General features: G+C 40.9%; 1 protein-coding gene across 8 annotated transcripts in view; it reads right to left on the bottom strand.

Annotated features, from left to right (window-relative positions):
• mpp7a (MAGUK p55 scaffold protein 7a) overlaps positions 1-22,259 on the bottom strand; it is a 464,536-nt gene that overhangs the window by 130,964 nt on the left and 311,313 nt on the right. For all 8 annotated transcript variants that reach the window (XM_073054744.1, XM_073054741.1, XM_073054742.1 and 5 more), the window contains 4 exons: positions 7,760-7,891; positions 6,206-6,287; positions 6,016-6,101; positions 4,664-4,738 (listed from right to left, as the gene is read on the bottom strand). In XM_073054744.1, coding sequence (XP_072910845.1) covers positions 4,664-4,738; positions 6,016-6,101; positions 6,206-6,287; positions 7,760-7,891 — 375 coding nt within the window. The remainder of the gene's footprint in view (positions 1-4,663; positions 4,739-6,015; positions 6,102-6,205; positions 6,288-7,759; positions 7,892-22,259) is intronic.

Below are 22,259 nucleotides of genomic sequence, written 5' to 3' on the forward strand. Positions count from 1 at the left end.
TCTCTCTTCCTTGTGCCAATTTGAAGGATCTAGTTGGTTGCACTACTTTGCTTTCTCCCCATAATTTTGCAGAGGAAATTTGTAATTTCTTTTTTACAAGAATGCCATGGACCACAATTTTGCTCAGTTAATCCTGACAAACCTTTTCTGTTCCAACAGATTCACAGACGCCAGCAAGACTGCATGGACATCTTCAGATACCCGAGCACTTAAGACGGGAGATCTGCCTGCATAGACTGACCCAGGTATAATCTGACATTGGCTCATAGACCCACTGTTATCAATGCAAAGAATTGGCTAGCCGCAGAATAGTACTTAGAAATAAATGCTAGAGATACTCAAGCAAGTCAAACAGCATCTATGAGGAAAGAAGCAGAGTTAATGTTTCAGGACAATGCCTTTTCTTTAGAGTGGTGCAAAAATTATATTCCCTTTGTTTAATTTAAATCTACTAATTTTTTTTTGAAGTGCTTTAACTTCAAGATATTTTAATATGGCTTGAAAGACTTTGAATATTTCTAAATATCGAAAGACATTCACAAGCATTCAATTATGATTGAGAGCTTTTTAGCCACTGGGGTCAGGTGATTATTACAGCAATACAGGGCAGGGCCCAAAACTCACACAGGCACTGCACTGCAGTTAACCTCTTCAATAAGCCTGGAGATCACTGCTAGCAGAAGACTGTATTTGGCAATTAAATGCAATACAGTATGATCCAAGGGCAGAATACCTGTAGGCACATGTTTTGTGCATACCAACTGCCATACCAGGGTGGCGACAGTAGCATCGTGGTTAGCACAATTGCTTTAATACACCAGAAGATCACTGATCAGGGTTCAAATCCTTCCACTGACTGTAAGGTATTTGTATGTTCTCCCTGTAACAGCAGCTGCTGACAAAAGTGGAAATTGAATGCAATAAAGTTGGACTTCACCTAAACGCTAAAAAGACAGAGTTCATGGCGTTCAACTCCGACGAAGGCACTCTCAAGACCGTAAAGAATGATACTACTAAGAAAGTCTTAGACTTCAAGTACCTCAGGTAAAGAATGATGAGTTCAGAGAAGGACATGAAGATACGGAAGGCGCTGGCGTGGAGGGCTATGAACGACATGAAGGAAATCTGGAGGTCGAAGCTGACCAGAGGGCTCAAAAAGAGGATCTTCATAGCAGTCATAGAGTCCATTCTCACATACGGATGCGAGACGTGGACACTCACCAAGACCATGAGAAGTCACTAGATGATTGCTATACACGAATGCTCAGGATGACTCTTGACGTTAGTTGATAACAGCACATGGCGAATGTCGAGCTCCATTATGACCTACTGATGCTCACTACTAAAACTGAGGTGAGAAGACTGCAACTAGAGGGACACTGTCAACGCCACCCTGAGCAACCTGCCAGCCTACACATGGGAGCCCAAGCATGGGAGGATGAACCCTGGGCACCCTCCCAAGAATATGGTCAACACGCTCCTAGAAGATAGCGGCATGGCTAGTGTAGATGAATTGACCACACCCATGAGGGAGAGGGAGGAGTGGAGAGTCCGTCATCGTGCCTGACGCCGCCCCCCAGGCCTGAGTCGACGTAGTAGTTGTAGCCCTCGTAACCACGTGGGATTCCTCCCATGCTCTGGTTTCTTCCCATATTCCAGAGACTTAAGAGTTAGTGTTTGCAAATTGTTGGCATGCTATGTTGGGCCAGAAGCGTGGCGACACTTGTGGGCTCTCCACAGCACAAACTGTATTTGTCATTGACATAAAGTACTTATGCATTTCACTGTATGCTTTGACGTACATTTGACAAATAAAACTCATCTCTTATATTTACCAGATTTTCTAATAGGTTTTCTTTCTTGAAGACACTGGAACCTGGAGCAACACAAAAAATACTAAAGGAACTCAGCAGGTCAGGCAGCATTTCTGGAGGGAAGTGGACTGTTGGCATTTTGAGTCATGACCTTCATCTGGACTCCATAGTTTTTCTTTCTTTTTAAATGAGGAATCGATGGGACCCTTGATTGAGTCCAACGAATTTTCTCCACTTCTGGTCACACTCAACATTTACTTTTTCCTCGCCTCACCCAATGAACAATGGTTTTCTCCCCTTCTCACTCAATGAACAACCTCTCCATTCTCAGTACACCTGCCCATTCCGGTGCAGGAGATAAAACAACAAATCTCTCTGGGCTACAACAAAATTTATACATAAAACAATGATATGCACTCCAAGCACAGAAAATAACCATGAGTTTCCAGAAACCTGCCATTTTATTTCTCTCTCATACTTCTATTCTACCCTCTCTCTCAATTTCTTGCACAATAACAACACTCATTACACACTTGAAATAAAGCACATTTAGTTTAATAAGTGTTTGTAGAAAGCATCTTTCCTCTGTATATCACAGACTTTACAAAACAAAAATGAGCTCAACAGATTACAGATCATTGTTCCTGTTCTGCCTCTGCAGGTGATGTTTTGTACAAACACATCTTCCTGTTGGTGAGCTGTTTTTGGACTGCCAACACAGATGCCTTGTGCAGGAAGGCACAGAGTCGACTGTACTTCCTTAGAAGGTTGGCGTCATTCAATGTCTGCAGTGAGATGCTGAAGATGTTCTATAGGTCAGTTGTGGAGAGCGCCCTCTTCTTTGTGGTGGCGTGTTGGGGAGGAAGCATTAAGAAGAAGGACGCCTCACGTCTTAATAAGCTGATAAGGAAGGCGGGCTCTGTCGTGGGCAAAGTACTGGAGAGTTTAACATCGGTAGCTGAGCGAAGGGCGCTGAGTAGGCTACGGTCAATTATGGAAAACCCTGAACATCCTCTACATAGCACCATCCAGAGACAGAGAAGCAGTTTCAGCGACAGGTTACTGTCGATGCAATGCTCCTCAGACAGGATGAAGAGGTCAATACTCCCCAATGCCATTAGGCTTTACAATTCAACTGCCAGGACTTAAGAACTTTTTTTAAAGCTATTATTAATGCTTTTTGAGTTAGTGATTTAGATGCATATCATATTATTACTGAGTTAAGTATTGTATGTAATGAGTTTTTGCTACAACAAGTGTATGGGACATTGGAAAAAATGTTGAATTTCCCCATGGGGATGAATAAAGTATCTATCTATCTATCTATCTATCTATTTCCTGCAAGCATTAATTTGAATTCCAACTTGGAGCAAATATATCCATCTCCACCCATTTTTTACTTGCCCTTGAGACAGTAATATCTGTGAGTCTTAAACTTTCTTAATAGTGGTAAACATTTAGCAGATGTACATTGAAGGAAGTATTATGTTTATCATTCATAGCTATTAAGATATCATTGCACCACAAGTTCACTCCAGTCCACAGCATAGCTATAGACTGTTGCACATGTGTATTAACTTGTTTAATACTAATCGTGAGAATAATCTATAGGAATATTCAGGCGCGCGATGATTTTGCATTGAATCTAATATGTGTTTTTCTGAACTTTTCTGCAGTTTCACCAAGTTTTCTCTTTAAAAACCCTGAAGAAAGCTTCAAGCTTGGGTGATTTGTGAGGAGGTGTTTAACTCCCTGACTATCTTTGTACACAATGCATTGGGGGGGGGGGGGGTGGCAGTAGAGTTCCATAAGTTTATTTATATCTTGCCCTAATTCATATTTTGTTTCTTTACATACTATATAACAACAGACTTGCCCATCTGCCAGTTAGTCAGGTAATCTCTTCTGCCCCTCACCCTATCAGATCATAACTATTCCCTTTTGTTCTTTATTCCCAGCCCAGCTGAAATACACTTAGCTTTAATTTTTCTCCAGACCGAATTAAAGTTCACTGACCTAAAATCGCAATTGTTTCTCTTTCCACAGACACAATCTGATACACTCAGTACCTCTCGTGTATTTTGTTCTTATTCTTGATGATCTTAGATAGATAGATAGATAGATAGATAGATAGATACTTTATTCATCCCCATGGGGAAATTCAACTTTTTTTCCAATGTCCCATACACTTGTTGTAGCAAAACTAATTACATACAATACTTAACTCAGTAAAAAATATGATATGCATCTAAATCACTATCTCAAAAAGCATTAATAATGCTTATGGGTTGCACTAAAATCAGAAGCCAGTCTTGCACATTGCTATTGTTGACTACAGTGATGCTGGTGGTGGACGGAAAGCGAGGTGTGATCTGATGAACAAAGTATCTAACTTGAACTCAATATTTTGCAATTAAGTTAAAAAACATATTCATCATCAAGAACATTGATGCTGATCAGTGCACCAATCCATTTGGTAGCCTGTGCACCAGATTACTAAAAGACCATAAGAGATAGAAGCAGAATTAGGCCATTCAGCCCACTGAGTTTGCCCTGCATTCCATCATGAGTGATTTATTATCCCTCTCAACCCCATTCTCCTGCCTTATTTTATTCTAATCAAACATCTAGAATATAACTTTTTATAAATATACCTATGTATTTATACATGAACCTTAATTCTTCATCTTCTTTAAATAATACATAGCTTCAATTAAAATAAGTTTCAAATAATTTCTAACATGTCTCACAGATGCCCTGCAATTGTATCACCAGAAGCAGTGTAAATGATGGCATTCCCAGAATAAAATCTGTCGATTTCATTATTTTTAACTGGCAGACGTGCCTACCTTGCTTTCTTTAGTTGGAGTCTCCTCTTTAATTCCTGGTATAATTTTAAAAGTTATTGCTCCTTGTGACTGAGCCTAGAGAGAAATGTAAAATGCACATATTAATTGATAAGGTTCTTCTTCAGTAAGGAAAAACATCAAAAGAATAATGCAAGTAATTATATTATGAAATAATAAAAGAATCAAAATTAATGCAACACTATTTCTGGTCCTTCAGTTACATTTTTCCCTCAGTGGTTCTTAAGAGCGAACCATGAACCAAAAGTTACAAACCTAATTTACAAAATGTGTATGTTTAATCAAGCATGCATTTTAGTTATTTTGATTTTGCAGTTGTGATGACAACAAAATTGACTGCATTTACCATTATTACATTGCAAGATTCTTGGAGTACACATTCATTCAGCTCAATGTGGAAAGCCAGAGATTGATGTCTGTGGTTTTGTTCTCCTCAGCAGATTGCTCTGTTTTGTAATTTTTCCCCCAGAAATAATGAATTGATAAAAATGTTTGATATATACAGACTATTTTCACTACAAAATACCCAAGAGAGTATAACTAGAGGACAACTGTAACTTTGCAATCTCCGTAGCCCTAAAATGAAATACGCATGCTTGGACTACAATTCTTTTTGATAAATACACTGAACAGATTTTAACATAATAAACCACTTTCATATACTATATACACTGAATTATTTTTTTTCTCTTTCTGGTACTGTGTCTGGGATATATTTTTTTAAACCTGCCTTGCTTCTGAATCAGTTTGATGACTCCTCTTCTGCTGAAGCCCTTGAACTGGATCTTGAAAATGGGCAGCCCAACATAAAGTTTACCAGATGTCAGATCGATGACCAGTGATCATTTTCTTTTGTAAATAGTGCATAATATATGAACCACATGCCACAGCAAGTATGATGCATGATAAATAAAACTAAATAATAGGTTAGTTGTTTCGTTTAAGTATTGTCTTTGATTTAGTTCAAATATCTGCCAAACTGATAAATCACATTCATCTTTCTCCACTTCGTTTTCTGTCTTTCATTACTTATGTGCATCAAAGAAAAAGCTAGCTCACATAACTAACAGTACTCTTAGACTTTTAGGAGTTTTAGTGCAAAGGACATAAGTGATTTGCTAATATCACTATTACTTGTTTACTTGTAGGCTGGAAGGCAGATTTACGGCATTGATAAAATATATAAAATATTAAAGCCAAACAGCTTATGGAGACCTAAGGTGTGGTCCATGGATAAAGTCAAGCCAAAAGGAATTCACTTAATAGATTTATCAACTCACAGAATATGAAATCAGAGATTAGAACAATTCTAATGTTCCCACTGACATACATACCAATATCTGTATGATTTCCTCAGGCCTTTTATCATCAACTGCGATTCCATTAACTTCTCTCAGTTCATCTCCAATATGGATTAGACCTATTTCAACAAAGATGCTTCAACAATATTGAAAATGACCACTTATTTTTTCCATTCTAAAAAGGACACACTTTCAGAGAACATAATTGTAAATGAGTTTGTACCACTTCTGTCTGCAGCTCCTCCTCTCATTATTCTTGCCACAACAATAGCACCAGTGTGCTCATCTCTTCTTATTGTTGCTCCCTAATAACCAGAAAAAGCAAATGAACAAGCATCCTTCACAAATGTGCAGGTATAAGAAAAAGTTTTACACTAAGTCAATATCATAAAGTTAGTTTTCAAAATTAATCACTAGTCAAAACTGATTACATGATCATTGTATGAACAGTTGAAATAATAAACACAAGGAAATCTGCAGATGCTAGAAATTCAAACAACACACACATTTTGTTTGTGTTAGTTGAAATAATATTTGAGATAAAATCCCATTATGAAAAAACTTGTTTTTAATTAGACACAATATTGTCCTCAATAATTACATTATATTTTATTAATTAACATTGTGACTTTTTCTTCATCGGTAGATTAAAAAAAATGCTATACTGAAGGCTCAATGACATGTGGTGGCACTTCATGGAATGGGTTTTTAGTGTTAAAGGTATTTACTGTGTGCATTGCAGTAATGCAGAATGCATCATTTCAAATGTTTATACAATGAGCTGAGTGCATCTGATATAAATTATAATTTGAAACAAGTTATAAAAAAAGAAGTTAATCACTGAGATTGAAGCTAATTGAATGGAAAAGGAGCCATGATAGAGTAAAACAGTGAAGTTCATATCAGTACTGGGGTAATTTACCCAAGTCATCAGTTATGATCCATTTATCCATTTTAACTGCAAAGCACATAGGAATATGTTTTAATTTTTTGTAATGGGATACTATAAATACCATCAAATTTATTTTTGATTAGCATCTCATTTAAAAATGCATATTACTGCTTAATGATCTCCAAAATTAGTATCCTGTCTGACTGATGTGCAAGAAGCAGAGTTTCTTGGACCAGCCACAGAAATGCATTTAAATCTCCCAATACAGACCAATTTTGGGATTTAAAAGAAACATGAATTTACACGGCATCCTTAAAAATACCCAAAAGTTGATAAAAACTTCTGTAGAGCCAAAAAGATTTATTAGAAAGGTAACCAATAGATTCACCATAAAGCATAGGTTTTACGGAAAGTATTAAAGAATCAGATTTGGCCAAGATCTCTGGAGCTTCAAAGTCAGATGGCTGATTTATGGGAATACTGTGTCTAAGTAGCAACCCCTTGAAGGCTTGAAAATAAATATTGTACTCTAACTCTTGTACCAGTCACCAGTTAATCAATAGGATTAATTGCAGTTATAGACCAGAATGCACCTGACTACACAAGTAAAGTTCTGCATCCATTTTGCCCAGCAATGCTTTTGCAGTAATGTGCAGGAATGTTACGGGGGGGGGGGGGGGGGGGGGAATGAAAGGGGTGAGATTGAGGGTGAGAAGGTGCATCCCTGAAGTAGATATAATGTCATCAGCAACAGACCAAAGACAGATACTGCGATTTGTTTAAATGATACTGATATGCAGTTTTAAAAAGTGCACAATTTAGTACAGGGCTTTTTTGCAGGTCCAAAAGAAGTAAGACATTATAATCTTAAGTGTATCACTTTACCAGAGGCTCTTTGTTTTTAACAAGTCGAATAATTTTTACTGAATCTTCATCATCATCAAAATCATCTGGCATTGGGGGTAATACAGGATCATAATTCTTCGTAGCCACTGTGTCATGAACAGACAGTAAAGCCTGCAAAAATCCAGTTAATAAACCATCATGTCAAATAAAGTAGGTTTTAATGATGACAGTTAAGTAGAGAACAGTATGTTACTAGGTTCTGGAGGTTCACTAACTGTTCACATTTCATTTTATAACAAACCAGATGTCTTTTATTTTGAAAGAGTACCAATGACATGCAAGTCCATATTTTAACTATTTGAGGTTTAATCATATCCCAAACCCAACTTCAGACCTTATCCAAATAGATATTTCAATTAAACCGATATATTTGATTCTCATGGAATTTATGGAATTCTTTGCTACAGGCAGCTGGAGACCAAGTCTTCATGTATACTTAAGACAGAGGTTGATAAGATTCTTGATTAGTTAGGGCATGAAGGGATACGATGAGAAGGCAGGAGACTGGGGCTAAGAGGAAAATTGGATCAGCCATGACGAAATGGCAGAGCAGGCTCGATGGGCCAAATGGCCTAATTCTGTTCCTATACCTTATGGTCTTATGACTTTCCAGAGCACACTGCACCAGAAGCAGGATATGTACTCTGGAACTGCACTGAAAATACTGGAGAAACTCAGCAGGTCAGGCAGCATCTATGGAGGGAAATGAACATCTGGCACATTTATTACCAAATCAGAATAAATTCAAAACACTGGATGAAAATTTTAACATGGTTAATACAATTTAAACCAGAAAAAGACAGACCAAAATAAAAATACTTCTCAAAAATCAAAAAGCCTGCCCATGCAATGTTTCAATGGCTTGAAATATTACTTCTCTTCATCTGCCCGTCTGTCTGGAGAATGCTGAGAACTTTCAAATGTTTTGAAAATTTCTTGTCTCCCCCAGATTAGAATTTGCTTGAAAGAATAATAGCTAAGAGATCAAGGTTTAGGCACTAGTGTCTGCAAAACAGATTTTGTAAGAACCAGATGGAATGCACTGGCTCAAAAACAATTCCAAATGGTAAAAATGAATCTTAAAAATTGCAAAATTTGAAATAATGGAAGCAAACAGAGAACTCTTCTCATGAAGGATCCTCAACCTGATATGTAACATATGTTTATTTTTCCACAGATGCTGCCTGACCTGATGAATATTTTCAGAATTTGTTTTTACCTCTGTATTTTATATACTAACTACAGAATCCAGTTACAAAAATAATTATAGCATTCAAACTTGCCAGATATAAAAAGGCAAAACACTGCAAAGTAAAGCATTGGTAATTACTTTTTATAATGTCTTCAGCTAAACAGCTCAAATATAATATAAAATGCAATGTCCAAACGGAAAAGCAATTGTTTACAGTCTGTTGTTGTGAGTCATCTGATTACTTTACGGCCATTAGTCACCAGGATAATTCTGGCTGTTTGGATAAAGACATCAGAAGTAAATATTTATACAGCATTAGTAACTCAGTAAAGAGTCAAAAAGGTGTCAGTAAAAGCTTCAAGAACAGTGCACTACAGGAACAGGCCTCCCTGCCCACCAAGACTATTGTGCTGATCTAATTCATACCATCTGCCTGCGTATGATCCGTGGCCTCCTATTCCCAGCCTGTTCATGTGCTTGTCAAAACGCCTCATAAATATTGCTATCATATCATCTTCTACAGTTTCCCCTTGCAGTACATGCCAGGTAGCTACTGCTTTCTGTATCAAAAATAACATGCTTTGCACGAATTTAAATGTTCCATCATGTAAAACTGATGCACTCTAATATCTGACATTTACACTAAGTGGCTGACTATTTACCCCATCTATGCCTTAAATAACTTTATATACTTCTATCAGGTTGCATACTGCTCATCCCCACACTCAGCCTCAATGCTCCAGAGAAAGCAATCCAACTTCGCCCAAACCCTCCTGTTGCCTAATACACTCAAATCTAGGCTCGTCCAGGTGAATGTCTGCACCATCTCCAAAGTTTCCACATCTTTCCTTTGGTGTGGCAAGCAGAACGGCACACAATAATGCAGTCTAACCAATGTTTTGTAAAGCCACAACACAATCTATCAACTATGAAACATAATACAACTATTAAGGGAAGCTGTGGCATTCCTTGCTACCTATAAATGCTGTATTTTTTGTGCCATCTGCAAATTGTCCACCTATATTACCATCCAAGACACTAATACATATTTATAGAACATAGAAGAGGAACAGACACTTCAGTCCACAATGTTGTGCTGAACTAATCAAATACCAAACCAAAGTAATCCCCGTGCTTACACAATGCCCATATCAGAATCAGATTTAATATCACTGACTTATGTTGTGAAATTGGTTGCTTTGCAGCAGCAGTACATTACAATATATAATAATAAAGAAAATATAACTGTAGTGAGAAATATACAATGGATTTGGGTTAATCGGGCCATCGGTTAATCGGTGTAGCCACTTATTTTGGACAATTCTTAAAGAATGAAAACTAATCAAGAAATATCAGGGATTCCCTTCTTTATTTTGGGACAGTACACCACTTAATTGGGATGTAAGACTGTTGTCAAATATCTTCTAAATAGCATCAGTTGTGTGCACTTGTGTTCAAAAAACAGTGATTTTTGTCACTGATGGTTGCCAAGAAATAAGCAATAAGACAATTCAGAACTGTTTTGTTCACTGTGGCTTCATCCCAGAAATGGACACAAGTAAAAATGAAACAATTTTACTACTTCAACAAGTTAGGAACTGTGAAGAATTAAGGTACCAACAATCAGCTTGAATGTTTATGTGAAAATGAAGAATTGGAGGATACAATCAAAGAAAACATTGTATGAAGGCAGTCCATTATCTGCACTAACTCTGTTCATTTACAGTCAATCAGAAGAACACAGTGGCGTACACTAGAAGAATTCCTCCATCAATAACTAATAAAGTTTAAATTTAATTTATTAAAGTACATATATGCCACCATATATAACCAAGATTCATTTTCTCGTGAGCATATTCAATTAATCCATTATAGAATAATAACCATAAGAGAAGCAATGAAAGACCACAACAACTTGTGTGATCAACCAGTGTGTATAAGACATCAAACTACAAATACAAAAAGAAACAATAAATAAATAAATAATACCGAGAACATGAGATGAAGAGTCCTTGGAAGTGAGTCCAAGGTTGTGGGAACATTTCAATGATGAGACAACTGAAGTTGAGTGAAGTTATTCCCTTTATTTCAAGAACCTGATGGTTGAGGGTTAATAACTGTTCCTAAACCCGGTGGTATGGGTCCTAAGGTTCCTTTGCTTTCTTCCTGATTTCCGCAGTGAGAAGAAAACATGTCGTGGCTGGTGGGGGTCCTTGATGACTCTGCTTTCCTGTGACAATGTTTTGTGTAGATGTGCTTAATGGCAAGGTGGGCTTTACCTGTGAAGAACTGGGCCATTTCCACTACCTTTTGCAGGATTTTCTGTTCATGGGCAATGACGTTTCCATACCAAGCCATAATGGAACCAGTCAAAATACTCTCCACCACAAATCTATAGAGGTTTGTCAAAGTTTCAGTTGACATTACGAATCTTTGCAAACTCTTAAGGAAGGAGAGGCGCTGCCATGCCTTCTTCATAATTGCACTTACGTGCTGGACCCAGAACAAGTCCTCCGAAATAATAACACTGAGGAATTTAAAATTGTCTGACCCTCTCCACCTCTAATCCTCCAATGAGGACTGGCTCATGGACCTCTGGTTTCCTTCTCCTGAAGTCTATAATCAACTCCTTGGTCTTGCTGACATTGAGTAAGAGGTTGTTGTTATGGTACCATTCAGCCAGGTTTTCAATCTCTCTCCTATTCATCACCACCTTTGGTTCAGTCTACACAGCGGAAAACAAAATATGGTAGCTAAGCTGTGCTTAGCCACGCCGTCATTAAGGGTAAAGTGAGTAGAGCAGAGAGCTAAACACACAGCCATGTGGTGCACCTGTGCTGATGCAGATTGTTGAGGAGATGTTATTGCCATCCAACCTGATTGGAGTCTGCAAGTAAGGAAATCAAGGATCCTAATGCTGAGCTGTAGTTGATAAAGAGCATCGGGATGAATGTAGCTTTGTTGTCCGGATGTTCCAGGGTTGAGTGAAGAGCCAATGAAATGCATCTGCTATGGACCTGTTGCTCCAGTAGGCAAATAATAGTTTTATAGTACTGTAGTTTTGGTAATGTTTTAATTTGCTCTGTACTTCATTTGTAGGTAAATACGTAATTTGTAACACAGTTAAATGGTAGTTTGTCTTAATATACCTTTTAAATTATTTCCAGGAAATGAGCTAATTGAGACAGCCACTTAATTGGGCCAAAATGTACTGATCCTGAAGTGTCCCAATCAATTGGAATCCAATATACATATATATTAAAAAAATTAATTCGTTTAAAAAGAGAGCAAGAGAAAAAAATAGTGAGATGGTGTACATCGATTCATGGTCCATTCAGAAATCTGATGGTTGCTGGGAAGAAGCTGTTCCTGAAATGTTGAAGGTACTAGGTGTGGGGGCTTCTTCTTGATGGATATTGCCTTTTTGAGGCATCGTCAAAAAAGATATCCTTGACACTTGGGAGGCTAGTGCCCATGATGTAGCTGGCTGAGTTTACAACTTTTTGCAGCTTTTTCCAATCCTATGCAATGGCTCCTTCATACCAGATGGTGATGCAACTGGTTAGAATGTACTCCATGGTACATCTATGGAAATATGTGAGAGTCTTTGGTGACAAAACAAGTCTCCTCAAGCTCCTAATAAAATGTATAGCCGCTGTTTGCCTTCTTTACAATTGGGCCCAGGATAGATCTTCAGAGATGTTGACTCACAGGAACTTAAACTGCTCACCCTTTCCATTGCTGATCCTTCGATAAGGACTGGTGTGTGTTCCATCGACCTCCCCTTCCTGAATTCCACAATCAATTCCTTGGTCTTACAGATGTTGAGTGGAAGGTTGATGTTGTGACACCACTTAATTAGCTGATCTAATTAATCACTCCTAAATGCCGTTTTGTCACCATTTGAAATTCTGCCAGCAATAGTTGTGTCATCAGCAAATTTATATGTAAAGGGGGTTTCTTCTTTTTCTTTGTTACTGTGTATGTAATCAAAATGGCGTCTTTGTTTTGTTAAAAGTAGGAATGCTGGCGCCTTTGTTAAAAGTAGGAATGCTGGCATCTTTGTTATGATAAGTGCTGGAAGCTTGTTTGGGACTGTAAACTGATTGTTGGCGGGGATTTTGGGGAGTCGGCGCGATGGAGTGAGAGAGAGAGGACGGGATGCTGGAAGCTGGGCGACGGAACGGAACCCGAGCGGGGGTCCCCGGCCCAAGGTTTTCGGTGAGGAGAGGAGACGGAGACAGAGGAGTGTGGAGCGTCTGGTCGACCACCGTGGGTGGTCCCAGGAGGCGGGTCGAGGAGTTCGGAGGGGATCGAATGCCAGAAGACTTCAGTAATTGAGCTCCAACGGTTGTGCACGACGTGGTTTGGACTTTGATAAGTTTGGCGCCTTTTCTTTTTTTTCTTCTTCATATATACTGTATCGTTAGTAATCGCTTAGTTATAGTAATCTTTATAAATTGTACTCATTTAATCGCATAAGGTGTACTGTCTGTTTTTTGGGCGAGGTGGGGACATCACACAGCATCCACACCAGCTGATTACCCAGTTTGGCAGGGCCGAAGGCTGCTCCCCCTAGACTAGAACGAGTTTGAGCGATGCCTGAGGCGACCCAGGGGTTACATTGTGGGGGTGCTCGTCCGGGATTGATTTCTGTGGAAGCTGTGTGATCGCCCTCTTTAAATTATGTCTGCGGCGAAGAGCTGGTGTGCCTTTGTGGGTGTGCGATTGCCGGTTACCTCTGCATGTGTGTTGGGTGGGGTGGCTGCTGTTGGTAGCCCGGAGGTCGTTGTTCGAGTTCCGACTAGCGCTGACGAAAAGGTGGTGGGGCCATGGGCTGTCCATGCTATTAAGAGAGCGAGGAAGGACTGGTTGGAATGTTTCAGCAGTGGTAGGCTCCGCCCGGTTGTTGGAATAATGTCCAGCCCTAAAGGGGCGTTGACGTGGGCGGAGCGGACCTCTCAGTTGTTGGGTGAGTGGCAGTGCTTGGCTGAGGGAAAGCGACAGGGATTGGTTGAAAGTTTGAGTAGGCGGGCTGGTAGCGTTGTTAGAACTGTCGGGCGCAATTACCTCGAAGTGACAGCTGCCAGTTCTGGGAAAGTGTGGGAAAATGCGTGTGGTTCGACTGGAAGTCAAATGCCGCAGCTGGGGGGCTTATCATATCCGTGGCAGGAGATTGGTGGGAAGTTTTTAGGGTATCCCTTTTGGTTAGGAGGGCAGATAAATTGCTTGCAGAGACAGGGGGATCTGTCAAGGGGATCAGTTGTTCCGTTGATCCGAGAGGTGTCGGGAAACTTAGAGGAGGCCCAGTGGGGAACAGCTTGGGGTCTCTGGGGGAGCACGTTCCCAGCAATGTACCAAGGAACTCCCGCAAGGAACAGACCCTATTCCTGAAGGCTTAGAGGGACCACGCACTCAGGTGTTGTTACGGATGGATGGAAGTCAAGTTAAAGCCATCCTCGGCACCGAGGCACCGGTTAAGTTGCTGTACAGTTTGTTTTATAACCGTTTTTGGAAGCCTTTACCCTTGACGGCACTGGAGATTTGGGGTACCAGTGCCGGTGATTATAAAGACGACGGTTGTTGGTCAGTGAAAATGGAGTTCTTAGAGGCAAATGTGGAGGTGACTGAGGTTCGTGAATCGTTAATGCTGATGTGTCCGGACACTGTTGAGATGGGCAGCGTTTCGGTTATGGAGAGAACCAATATCCTGTTGGTGCGCTTGGGGGCCTGCCTGGAGGAGGCGGGTGAGCGCTGTTTGGAGGCATTACCGATGCACCCAGAGTTTTGAGCTGCTTGTGCGGACGTGTGTAGCAGCATTGGGCCGATACCGAATTCAAACAAGAGCCGGTGGGGGTATGGCCTGGAGGAGTATCTGAGGGTGAGACCCTCTTAGTGGACGCTGTGAAATACCACCAGGGAAGGGAGTTGACTGCTGAAGACACCTTGGTGAGGTAGAGGTTGCGGCGACTGGCCCCTACAGCCGTGGCAGACGTAGGCAGCGTGTGTGTGGATTATATTGGGCCGTAGAGGCGATGGCCTATCTGAGTGGTGCGAAGAGGTTTAAGGTGCTGGATCTGAGGAGTGGATGTTGTCAGATCCCGATGAGTGAGGCCGACAAGGAGAAGACGGCGGTTATAAGTTCCCTAGGAGTCTTCCGGTCCTAAAAGATACCACAGGGTATCTCCAGAGCCCTTGCAACCTTCCTGCAGGGCATGTGGAAGACCATGGGGGTGTGGAGGCGTTTGGAATTTTGACGTATGTGGATGATCTCTTGGTATTTGGATTTGCCTCAGGAGAATATGAAGTGAGGGCGTTGCAGGAGCGGCTGAGAACTACAGAGTTAAAGTGTTTTCTGGACACGTGCCAGGGCTGGCGAAGGTCGCAGCTCGTGAGTGTCTGTCTCTACGGAATCAAGTTTGAAATGAAGACTGAGAGACCGGAGAGAGTGATCTGGAACCATTTGAAAGACTTACAAGTTGGAGAGAATGAAGAAAGTTGTTTGACTGAGGGCCACAGCAAACTGAGAGCCTGGAGAAGGGAGTTTGCGGAGGTGAAGAAATTGCGGACAAATCTCAGAAGGGGGAAGCGGTAGCTTGAAGGGAACCTGAAGATGACCATCGACAGTTCAAATGAAGTGCAAAACCTGAAGGTTGATCTGGAAGAAGTCATGAGGAGAAAAAAAGCTGGAGAGAAGTGCAGTGAATACTGAACTGGAGGGTGACCAATCTTTAACTGCTGCTTTTCAGGTCGGGTGGAAGAAGCTGTTGAGTAACTGCATTCCAGATTGAGATGGCCGGGATGCGGGAGTCAGAACTGCTGAGCCAGGAGCCAGAGAAGATGATAATCTCAATTGCAGGAGGCTGAAGAGACTGCAGGAGCAGTGCAGGCCACGTGTTTCCGTTTGGAGAAGATCAAACAGCAGCTACCGATCAAAGAAATGAGGAGGAATACGGATTCAAAGGCTGATGTGCTGGATGTGTGGTACATGCTGCCTTTTGCTGACTTTCCCTCGATTGAGGAAGAGACCTTTGGCCCTTCTTCCACTGAGTCAGGTGTAGTGGGGAGGGTTAGCTGTGTGCAGTGTGGGGCATGAGTGAGAGGTTGAAAGAGGAGTTGGTAGTGGTCCCAAGGTATCCCCAGCTGTGTCCTAGCCTAAGGGTTTAGGTAAAGGGGGTACGGAGGTCTCAGAAGGGTTAGGGAACGCCCAGATAGTTGGCCTATATAGCGCCTAAGGAACAGGGCGTGAGGTTTACTGTGTGGGGAGGAGATGTCACTGCTTGTGCTTGGGTTACGGTGTGTTGGCAGGAAAGGTGACCAGTTATCTAATAGTCATGAGGACATGACTTTTATTTGGTGGGGGGAGAGTGTAAAGGGGGTTTCTTCTTTTTCTTTGTTACTGTGTATGTAATCAAAATGGCGTCTTTGTTTTGTTAAAAGTAGGAATGCTGGCGTCTTTGTTATGATAAGTGCTGGAAGCTTGTTTGGGACTGTAAACTGATTGTTGGCGGGGATTTTGGGGAGTCGGCGCGATGGAGTGAGAGAGAGAGGACGGCATGCTGGAAGCTGGGCGACGGAACGGACCCCGAGCGGGGGTCCCCGGCCCAAGGTTTTCGGTGAGGAGAGGAGACGGAGACAGAGGAGTGTGGAGCGTCTGGTCGACCACCGTGGGTGGTCCCAGGAGGCGGGTCGAGGAGTTCGGAGGGGATCGAATGCCAGAAGACTTCAGTAATTGAGCTCCAACGGTTGTGCACGAAGTGGTTTGGACTTTGATAAGTTTGGCGCCTTTTCTTTTTTTTCTTCTTCATATATACTGTATCGTTAGTAATCGCTTAGTTATAGTAATCTTTATAAATTGTACTCATTTAATCGCATAAGGTGTACTGTCTGTTTTTTTGGGCGAGGCAGGGACATCACACAGCATCCACACCAGCTGATTACCCAGTTTGGCGGGGCCGAAGGCTGCTCCCCCTAGACTAGAACGAGTTTGAGCGATGCCTGAGGTGACCCAGGGGTTACATATAGGTGGCATTTGAGCTGTGCCTAGCCACACAATCGTGACTGTAGACAGAGTACAGTAGCGGGCTAAGTGCACATCCAGTGTTCAGTGTCAGCGAGGAGGAGATGGTATTTCTGATCCACACTGATTGTGGGCCCCTGAAGACGAAGTTAAGGATCCAGTTGCAGAGGGATGTAGAGGTTCATGTTTTGAAGCTTGTTGACTAGGAGTGAGGGTATGATAGTGTTGTACGTTGAGCTGTGGTCAATAAACAGCAGCCTAACATAAGTATTGTTATTGTCCAGGTGATCCAAGGCCAAGAGGAAAGCCAGTGAGATTGCATTCCCTGCAAGCCAATTGTGGTGATAGACAAATTGCAGCGGCTCCAGATCCTTGCTCAGGCAATAGTTGGTTTTGGCCACCACCAACCTCTTAAAGCACTTCATCACTGACGCTCTAGACGTGAGTGCAACTGGATGACAGTCAAAGCAGCTTGTCCTGTTCTTAGGCACCAGCATGACTGTCGCCCTTTTAAAGCAAGTGGAGATTAAAGATGTCTTTGAACACTCCTGCCAGTTGGCTGACATAGATTTTCAGTGCCCGATCAGATGCACCATCAGGGACTGACACCTTGCAAGGGTTCATACTCTTGAAAGATGTTCTTATGTCAGCCTCTGACACAGAGATCATGGGGTCACCAGATGCTGCAGGGATAGATAGATAGATAGATAGATAGATAGATAGATACTTTATTCATCCCCATGGGGAAATTCAACATTTTTTCCAATGTCCCATACACTTGTTGTAGCAAAAACTCATTACATACAATACTTAACTCAGTAATAATATGATATGCATCTAAATCACTAACTCAAAAAGCATTAATAATAGCTTTAAAAAAAAAAGTTCTTAAGTCCTGGTAGTTGAATTGTAAAGCCTAATGGCATTGGGGAGTATTGACCTCTTCATCCTGTCTGAGGAGGATTTGCACAGGACAAGTTTTACTTTCCCTTTCAAAGCATTGACTTCATCTGGGAGGGCATCACAGCCATTCATGATGTTACTAATGGCCTGTATACCCTGCAAGAGCTGACATACATCCAATTCTGTCTCCAACTTCAATTGGAATTGTTTTTCATCCTTAAAGTAGCCTTCCATTTTTATACCTGGACTTCTTGTAAAGCTTTTGATCACTGGTCTTGAATGCCACAAAACTAGCCCTCAGCAGACTACTAATCTCCTGGTTCATCCACAACTTTTGGTTTGGGAATGTCTGGTACGTTCCGAAAGGCAAACACTTATCCACATGGGTCTTGATGAAGTTGGTGATAACTGTGCTGCATTCATTCAGATTTGTAGACTAATCCCTGAATATTGTTCAGTCCACTGACCCAAAAGAGATTTGGTGTGTCAACAAATACACTCAAAAACTGTTGTACCGTGGAGCACATCTGACAGGCTGCATTACTGTCTGGAGGGGCTACTGTACAGACCGAAAGAAGCTGCAGAAGGTCGTAAACATAGTCAGCTCCATCTTGGGTACTAGCCTACAAAGTACCCAGGACATCTTCAGGGAGTGGTGTCTCAGAAAGGCAGCGTCCATTATTAAGGACCTCCAGCACCCAGGGCATGCCCTTTTCTCACTGTTACCATCAAGTAGAAGGTACAAAAGCCTGAAGGCACGCACTCAGTATTCCGGAACAGCTTTTTCCCCTCTGCCATCTGAATCCTAAATGGACATCGAATCTTTGGACACTACCTCACCTTTTTATAATATACTGTATTTCTGTTTTTGCAGGTTTTTTAGTCTATTCAATATACATATACTGTAATTGATTTAGTTATTATTATTATTTTAGTTATTATTAATGCTATTATTTTTTCTCTGCTAGATTATGTATTGCATTGAACTGCTGCTGCTAAGTTAACAAATTTCATGTCACATGCTGGTGATAATGAACCTGATTCTGATTCAATGGAATCCTTCCATTTCATGTACATTCATGCTGTATGTCGAAGAGCTTCTTGAAATTCTGTATCATATTTGCCTCCACTGTTATCCAGGAAGCATATTCCAGGCAGCACCACTCTCTGTGTAAGAAGAATTGCTCTGCATATCTCCTGTGAACCTACCCCCTCTCACCTTGATTGCATGCCAAGTGGCATTAGACATTTCAACCATGGGGAAATGATACTAGCTGTCTACTCTAACTGTGCTCCTTATAATCCTCTATAGATCTCCCCTCAGCCTCCACTGCTCCAGAGAAAAACAGCCCAAGTTTGTCCAGCCTCTCCTTGTAGCACACACACTATAATCCAGGCAACATCCTGATAAACCTCTTCTGCCCCATCTCCAGGGACTCAACATCCTTCCGACAATGGACAACCAGAAATGGTGCAGAGTTTTACAAAAATTTAACAAAATGCAGCAATTTCTTAACTAATAAAGGCAAGCTTGCCAGATACCTGCTTTATCACTCTAGCAATCTGTCTTGCCACTTTCAAGAAGCTACGGATTTGGACTCCAAGATCCCTCTGCACAAAAAACTGTCCGGGATCTTGCTATTAACAGTGCACTGGCTCTTTACATTTGATCTCCCAATGTATAACACTCACATTTGGCTGGGTTAAACTCTATCCTGAAACATATCCTGTTATTTCTGTTGTCTGGCTTCTCTGCTATCCATAACACCAGCAATCTTCATATCGTCCGCAAACTTACTAACCCACCCAACCTAGATAGAAGATACAAAAGCCTGAAATCATGTACAACCAGCCTTAATAAATGATGGCTTCTACCCCACTGTTATCAGACTCCTGAACAGACATCATATAAACTCTTCTCAGGCTTCAGGCTGGGTATAGGTATTGATTATAACCTACGTTTAGAAGACAAACTCTTCATGAAGATGGCAGAGCTTGTCATTGAATGTTGGTCATAATTGATGCCTGTATCTGGCTGGAAGCCCGAGAAGAATTTATTAGTCATATACGCCAGGAAAGCACAAGATCCTTTTTTTTGACATATTGCATGATAAAATGGACTCTTGGCCTCACAATCTGCCTCATTATGATCTGGCACTTAATTGTTTACGTGCCTTTCACTTTTTCAGAAGCTTTTGCACGTTATTCTGCATGGTTATTGCTTTACCTTATTCTACCTCAATCTCAATGTACTGTGTCATGGTTTGACGTATATGAACAAGCTTTTCACTGTATCTTTGTTTGTGTAAGGTTTTAAGTGGAGTGAGGGATTGTGGGAGGATAAGTAATGAACTCAGACAAGGGAGGCAGAATAAACTGAGATGGATGCTGAAGTCACAAACATTAAGAATTTCAGTATGGAAGCAGAAATGAAAGTGCTGCCTTGTGGCTATTGGTAGGAAAATGAAAATGAGAGTTTTAAATAAAGGAAGAAAGCTGGATTAAGGCAAAATATGTAAAGCAAAAGGCATGAAAAGAAAGCCAGCCTTGATTTCGTGTCACATTACCAGTATGCCATTTGGGTCAGGCAAGTAATGGATGACTCACTCACTGAAGTGGCGATGTCAGAAGGCTTCACAGGTGTCAAGTTCCGATCATGTAATTGACATCATCATTGACAATAAGTTTGGGGAAGCTTGCACAGAAGTGTGCAGTCTATGAAATCAATTTTGTGGGGATGAGTGTTAGAATATGACTAGAGTTGATGGGGATGGAGGAAAGTAGCAAACAGGGAAAATTAGGTTGGAGTTGGGATTGGGATTGATTTGTGAGCCAACATTGACTTGGTGAGCCGAAATACCTTTCTTCTATGTTGTGAGAAAATCTGGAATGATGATAAGAACAGTTCATGTTATATAAAGGGTCTCTGGATGGGAAGTTTAGTGACAGGAAGATGAGAGCAGTTGAGGTTGCTGCTTCAAGCTTAAGATCTGTAGCAGAATTTGCATTATGGCTGCCAGATGTAGTTTTTAAAATATCCAGTAATATAGCAAGGCAGCTATCTATGAGTCCTTTCTCACTATGACAAATTACAAAGCAAAATAGTTAATGAAGGAGGTCAAGGTAAGTATTAAATCAAAAACAAATGCACACAAAATCAGACAAATACAAAGTGGTGAGTGCTAGTGAATAGGAAACTCTACAACAACCAGCAATGCAAGACTAAGAAGTTAAAAAGGAGGGAGAAGATTGATTAGAAGAGAATTTAGCCAATAATATTTTAAGAAAAACAAGGGTTGTGATGGACATACAATAGAGAGAGGACAGCTTGGGTATAATTCATCAGATAGTTGGGAAATAACACCAGAAAAAATGGAACAGTGGTCTAATCAATATTTTGCCTTTCTAACCACCAGCACCTGCCTACTAAATCACCTTCATGGTGAAGTACATTGTAAGCATCTCAAAATTGGGCTAGTTTCAAGCAGCTTTCAAGAACTTACAATGATCCTTATTAAGAGGTGCAAGGATTTGTAAAACTAATAGGACTATAGACAGAAACAAAAGAAAATCTGCAGATGCTGTAAATCCAAGCAACATATACAAATGCTGAAAGAACTCAGCAGGCCAGGCAGCATCTATGGAAAAAAAAAGTACCGTTGACATTTCAGTCCGAGACCCTTCAGCAGGAATGCAGGCAGACAAGTCATCTGGTCCCGATGACCTGTACCTGGAATGTTTAAGATAAATGAGGCTGCTGAGATAATAGACCCATTGGCTGGAGTTTTTCAAAGCCACTCAGATTCAGGAGTGAAATGGCAGAATGGTAAAGGACAAATGTGACTCCATTTTAAGAGAAGAGGAAGACAAAGAAGTATATAACTGTAGGCATATTTTCTTAACAACTGTTATTGGCAAGATGCTGGAAACTGTAATCAAAGATGAAAATAGCTAGTAATTTAGATGCTTAACGTAATTAAAGTCAACATGATTTCCAAAAGGTAAATGTGTTTTTGATGAATTTGCTTGTGTTCTTCAGGTATGTTATAAATAAAGAGGAATAAGGATATAATGTGCGTTTGGTTTTTTCTGAAGGTATTCGATGAGGTGCCACATGAAAGGCTAGTGCACAAGTGGCCATGGTGGTTGTATGGGGGTTTGGGAGAAGAAAGGAGGTGTGCTACTGTATTTTGGAGACTGGTTATCAACTGGAAAAGAAAGCCTGAATGAACAGCTTATTTTCATGTTGGAAGCATGCTCACTAGAGTGCCCCAAACATCAATACTTGTGTCTCAATTATTTGCAATTTATACTAATGACTCAGAGGATGAGCCAAAATGCAAGGTGTCCAAAATTGCCAATGA

Source organism: Hemitrygon akajei, chromosome 8, assembly GCF_048418815.1.
Source record: "Hemitrygon akajei chromosome 8, sHemAka1.3, whole genome shotgun sequence".
In the NCBI taxonomy this organism is placed as follows: Eukaryota; Metazoa; Chordata; class Chondrichthyes; order Myliobatiformes; family Dasyatidae; genus Hemitrygon; species Hemitrygon akajei.